General features: G+C 44.9%; 1 protein-coding gene across 1 annotated transcript; it reads right to left on the bottom strand.

Annotated features, from left to right (window-relative positions):
- Window positions 1-500: 500 nt before the first annotated feature.
- Window positions 501-5,537, bottom strand: pdgfrl (platelet-derived growth factor receptor-like). Its single transcript, XM_034597251.1, has 6 exons — window positions 5,286-5,537; window positions 4,331-4,604; window positions 4,095-4,246; window positions 2,287-2,580; window positions 1,612-1,748; window positions 501-848 (listed from the first exon to the last, which is right to left on the bottom strand). The coding sequence occupies exons 1-6, from the start codon at window positions 5,338-5,340 to the stop codon at window positions 660-662; spliced, it is 1,101 nt and encodes a 366-aa protein (XP_034453142.1). The 5' UTR covers window positions 5,341-5,537; the 3' UTR covers window positions 501-659.
- Between the last annotated feature and the right edge of the window lie 457 nt (window positions 5,538-5,994).

Here is a 5,994-nt window from a genome sequence, read left to right as displayed (position 1 = left end):
GTTGGGCCGTTACATAATCTCACAATTAAAAAAAGAAAAAGCTACTTTTATCTGCATATGTTGTTAATTTATTCAGACTAAGCTCTGCAGGTTTGTCTTGAAGAGGTTACATCACAGGAATTTCCTGAGGCTGAAATACCCAAACTCAGCAGGTTTTACCTCAGCGGAGTTAATATTCACATCAGTCGATGCTCGAGTCAAATGTTTCACTAAACCATACAACATTCACATCTAAAGTATATCTTTCTAAATCATAACAACCAGCAATGATTCAGTGCAGCAAGTGTTGCATTGGACCACAGTGAGTTCTGGGCCTGCACATCACATTCCACATATGGAGCGCATTAGGACGTCAGCCTGGTGCACTGCTCAGCTTTAAACCAGAGTCTGGAGTGATTTGTTTTTGTGGACGTCCCTTCACTGTTGCACTGCTGCTTTGAAACTTAAAATTAAGCTACAACTTCATGCTTTTAAAAGTTAAAATTAACTCTCAAGTCAAGTACAAAGCAAATCTTTATTATTACCATGTGAAGTCTAAAAATACATCCATTCTTAAGTACATGTCGATTTCATGTGGTCGCACTGTTTGGTGTGTTACAATTAAATCTGAACAACATGAGGAAAACACTTCAACATCAAACGTAATACTCATCGTCGGACTATTTGGAGATGATGTTGACGGTCACGATCGTCTCACCGTGCCGGTTTTTGGCTTTACAGACGTAGTTTCCAAAGTCGATGGTCTCCATGTCCTCCACGGTCATGACACTTTGGGAAACCCGTGTGGTGTGACCCATTCCCCGGTTAACCAGCCGCCAGGAGGTGAGGATGTGAACGGGACGAAGGTCCTACAGAATACAACAAACATGGCCGCTGTTTAATCTGCTATCGAAAGTCAGAGCAGAGAAATAAATCATCAATGATAATAACTGGAATAACAGTTCATCAATAACTCAACAAACTAACTTTAAAGGTCTGACTGGTTATTCATCAAAATGATCATCACTGTTACAACTTATATTACAACTTACAGCTAATCACCTTGTGTTACTTAAATCATATGAGACAAACTATGTCAATCACAAACAGTCGACCTCTCAGGAGTTACACATTCAGTGGTTATAATTATCTAGTTGCATTCTTATAAAAATATTTCATTTGGCTGTGGCTCAGAGCGGGTCGTCCACTAACAAGACGGTTGGCAGTTTGATCCCCGTCTCCCCCATTCCACATGACGAAATGTCCTTGGGCAAAACACTGAACCCCTAAATTGCCCTTGACAGTGCGTGAGTGTTGTATGACAGATGCTGCAGACACACTTTATGAATGGCAAAGCTGTAAAGCTCTAGAAAAGCTCTATATAAAAACTGCCCATTAACCATTGATTCTGTCTTTAACTTATATCAACTTAATTATACTGGATCTGCAAAACACTTCCATCCAGTAAATATGTTCATGGAATAGAAACAACAAAAAACCTTAAAACCTGAAATCATTTGAAGATGTAAAGTTTTTAAATCTTTCCAGTTAGTATGTATAATCTCTTATCAGTGGTTGATAGTTGGTCGTCTTGGGTTTATACCATCTGACTTAGAGTACTGTTCGTCTCACCTGACCAGGATAAGACCACAGGAAGCTCACGTCCACCTCGGGCTCCCCCAGCACGGTGCACGTTACGTTCATGTTGTCGCCTCCTCTCACAGTCTCTGGAGACGACTGTAGGCTCACAAACGGTGGACCACTGGGAACTGTCAGCACACGAAAAGGCAAAGGAATTCCTTATCATGTCTCGTTTACACAGAGAAGTGTATCCATCCACAGTCTGTCCACAGAGTTATTGTGATAGCAGCTGGTGAAAGCAACATGTAAAAGTTGATGTCATATTCAGATGTCAAACTTGATGCTGATGTAGTCAAACACTTAGTCGTCATGGCAGCTGAATTTACCCTAAATCAATTTCAATTCCACTTTGTCAAACCAAGACTGTTTCCATTTCAGCTGGCATGCGTCCACATACACTGAGCAGAGCAGCGAGAGGTGACGAGGCCTCTGAAAGCTCTGAGGTACAACCTTTTTCCTGGAAGCTGACTAAGCAGTGCGAGAACTTGATTCATGACTTTGTGAAAACGCCTCTCACAGTGGTTCCTGGTACTTTTGGTAAAGTGACAAGTTATATGGTTGTGTTTGCCAGTCAAAGGTTCAGGTAAGCTGTTGGGGCTAGCATTACACCGTGTGTTACTGTATTTATGAGCACATTGAAGTGTTGTGTGATTGCTGTGCTCCTACCCTCCACGTAGAGGAGCTGGTACTTGGTGGAGATCTGAGGGGTCCCCTTGGCCACAGCCTTGCAGTAGAAGACTCCCCGGAGCTCCGGATTGGGCTTCTGCAAGACGAAGCCCCTGGTGGGGTCGTAGGTCACCAGGGTCTCATTGGCTGGGATCTCCTCCGGAGGGACTTCTCTGTGCAGGGTCACCTTGGCCCCTGGGTCGGTCACACGACAGGGCACCACAGCAGGGATGACCGGGCGCAGGTACACAATCTCAAAGTGGATGGTGGAAGGGACGAAGAGGTTGTCTTTGTCTTGTCGGACAAAAAAAGATGCCAAACAATTACTGGTACATCAATGCAAATAGGTTGCACATGTATTTCTTCCTTCGTTATTGTGTAAAGATGCAGCTTAATAAAAATGGTTGGTAAAGCAGCAGCAGGAAAACATCTGCTGATCACTGACACTCCAACAGACTGAGAGTGTTGAAGGCTGATATACTACAGACAAGTTATGATAGAAGTAGCTTTCATTCATTAGCTTCCAAACTTCAGGCCTGGTCCTCCAGAGTTGTCTGAGATGGAAATCCTTGAAATCTTGGTGTCACTTAACTCTGATTTGAACTGATACGGGTCTTGAAATGTTTATATTTCTAACGCAGTCGTTACAGTGAATTCACTGTGTTGGCATTGTGAGATATTCACAATCTGCCAACATCTTCAGCAGCTGTGTATTGATACAAGACAAGACGTTAAACCTCAGTCGACTAACTCATTGTAAAACATAGCTCAGCTTTTCAGTGGGATATACTATGGGTTTCAAACAGAAACAGATGTTCTACAGCAGGGCTGATCAACCATGTTTCCTGGAGATCCACATTCACATATTTTCACTGCAGCACCGTAAGACTCAAATGACCAATAAGTATTTATATATTCTACTTTAAGAAATGCTTTCTCTGTTTATTGTTAACCCAATAGTGATTGGGCTTCATGGGAGTAAGTGACCTGATGTCTGAATTTGGATTTACTCCCATAACCTCCCACTGGAGTGTCATGTTATGGCAGGTCTTAACCATCAGTGGTCAGCATTGACTTAATTCACCCAGACTGTTTATGGACCCTATCAAACACACCACACCCAGCAGTCATGTCAACTACATTACCAGTAAACATAAAAACTTAAAACTATCCTGAGCACATAAACATAATAATCATATAAACCAAGTCAGAGCATAAACTCAATATTACTAAAACAACTACATTTAACTCTGACACTAAATAGTCCCATGAGCCTTTGTGCTCATACTGTCCAGTCAGAGCAACCAGCTAACCGATTGCTATAATATTGTCACTATAAAGTTGATTTTGCTAAAAGATTCATATCTAGTTGCTCCTGTGCACATCTAGCAGACCGAGAGGCACATGGTTATTTATTTGGAGTCATGTTTGAATCCACCTGATTAATGTTAATCTCTTTTTAGCTCTGTTTTTGGTCTCCAGCAGCTCCACAGAGAAATATCGGACTTCCTGGCAGCAACATGTGCTGTTGTTGTCCCCAGCTTCTCTCTGAGTGTGTCTGTGTGCAGGTCGGTGTGCAGCAGGTTGTGTACACAGGGTTTAATCTGAGCGTTCTTGTGTGTGTTATTGCTGGACATTACAGGCTGTACGTTTCAAAACAATGAGCTTTGAAGCTGAACGGCTCCACAGAGGTGAGGGGCTGTGCCGGGTCAGGGGGGTTTGACACCATTAGAGCCACTGTTTACTTGTGCAGCTTTGAGACTACATCCCTCATTGACTAAATGTGATGTGTACATGTATTTAATCACCTGTGAAGTAGATGTATGAGACGTAGGAGCGGTCGTGGTCCTTCTCGCACTCGGTCCCATCACACATTATCAACCAGCAGCTGTAGGCCCCTGTGTCAGCAGCAGAGGGGGACGTCAGGATCAGCTGACTGTACTTGTCACTCTGCTTGATGCTGGAGGCAGGAGACAACAACATTAGACCCTTGCATTCACGTCAGCTTATGGCTTGACATTGAGCTGATGTCTTGGTGCAGCACCTGAGGCGTGAGTCGTTGAAGGTGTCCAGGTAGGTCGGGTAGGACCATCCGATGTTGCTGCCTTTGCAGCGCAGCTCCATGTTCCTCCCGGGAGTCAGAGTCGTGGTTGGACCCAAGCGAAGGAAGCGGCCTTTATCCAAGACCTGGGTCAGCAGGGACGGACCTTTGGCCCCTCCATCCTTAACTTTCGGGGGTCGCGACTTCACCCGTTTCCCCCCCGGCCTGATGCGGTTGTCCCCTGCCTCTTTTCTTCGCTTGGCTTGTTGGCAGTCACCTGGATACACCGAGGCAAAGGAGAAGAGTAAAAAACAGATAAAAAAATTATGTGTCAGAACATTAGCATGTCTCATTCCTTGCAGACTGGAAGTCGGCTCTCAGTAAACTGCTTCCCCGTGTTTCCTCCAGCTGCGACAACAGGAAGTGTGAAATCATTTTTACTGGCACAAAATGTCCAGAACAACCTTTGTTTCAGACTGTTTTCATCAGTGGGCACAGAACACAGAAACCAATGGGAGAAACTCCGCACTGTGGACTTTCAGGGTTTGTTGTTTTATTCCTGAGTGCAGCCTTACTGAGCACTCGGAGAGAAGGTCAGCAGCCAAGGCCACTTAATTAGAAACGCCTGTGGTTTGCCTCAGTTCCACTGAGTTTGAGTAGTTCTGCAGAAACACTCTGCAAAAACTTCATGCAAACCTTCAGCAAACTTTACATGCATAGTGGAAAAATTCCATACAGCAGATGTGTGGTATTTCATCTGCCTGGAGACAAAGAGAATGACTGACAAAGTCTTTATCTCGGCTATTTTTAGGGAATGCACCTCCCACTCTACAACCCCTCACAGGATTTACACAACGTCAGATTACCTAATCTCCCCTCTACCTCCAGGTTACACTCTCATGATGAAATCAACAGATTCACTCAGAAATCTACGGGGCAGACATGGAGACCTACTCACCACTGTGGAGCTCCAGCCAAAGCAGTGCCAGACAGAGAAGGACCCAGGACTTCATGGTGTGCTGATGGGATGGCCAGTGGCAGTGACAGCTCTACAGGGGCCGTAGGGATGAGGGGAGGCTTGCTTGGTGAAGTGGGAAAGGAGGTCAGGCTCGGTGCGTCGCTGGTTCTCTGCAGGCTCCAGCTGCCCTGTTCAGATTTCCAGCTTCATCCTCCTCTTCGCACGCTGAGAGGAAAAAGGGAAAATAACTTTTAAGAGAACCTTCTGTTTTCTCTCTCCCCTCAGACCCAGAGTGGAGGTTTTGACACATACTCGGGAGCCCTCTGCTGGTTCTCTGTGTGAACTGAGCTGCTCTTTAAAAGGTAAATCCACACAGACTGAAGCGGCTGCCCTGGAGGGCTTCATGCCTTCACATGTGTTGCTCACCATCCCAGGCAATGATGTCACTGCAGGTGTTCAGATGCTCTTTACGAGGAACATGCTGTGACATAACTCAAGTAACCATCGTTTTTTTCATACCTACATCATTGTTCAGGAATGCTGAACAATAATTTTCGAGTTAGCAGATTTACTGTTTCAGAGGAGGGCGGTGCGGTGGTGATTGGCAGTGTCACTTCACAGCGAGGAGGTTCCTGGTTAGAATCCTGGTTCTGCTGGGGGGTTTCTGAGGGTTTTTCAGTTTTCATGTTCTCCCCATGTTTGTGTGTGT

Source organism: Hippoglossus hippoglossus, chromosome 10, assembly GCF_009819705.1.
Source record: "Hippoglossus hippoglossus isolate fHipHip1 chromosome 10, fHipHip1.pri, whole genome shotgun sequence".
NCBI lineage: Eukaryota > Metazoa > Chordata > Actinopteri > Pleuronectiformes > Pleuronectidae > Hippoglossus > Hippoglossus hippoglossus.
The sequence above is the reverse complement of the archived record's forward strand: the minus strand, read 5'-3'. Positions and strand labels throughout refer to the sequence as shown.

Coding starts and splice junctions, on each gene's coding strand:
- pdgfrl (XM_034597251.1), bottom strand. CDS start 5,340: ATGAAGTCCTGGGTCCTTCTCTGTCTGGCACTGCTTTGGCTGGAGCTC. Junction 4,247..4,330: donor TTCAACGACTCACGCCTCAG/GTGCTGCACCAA, acceptor TCCTGCCTCCAG/CATCAAGCAGAGTGACAAGT. Junction 849..1,611: donor TGTGGTCTTATCCTGGTCAG/GTGAGACGAACA, acceptor TGTATTCTGTAG/GACCTTCGTCCCGTTCACAT.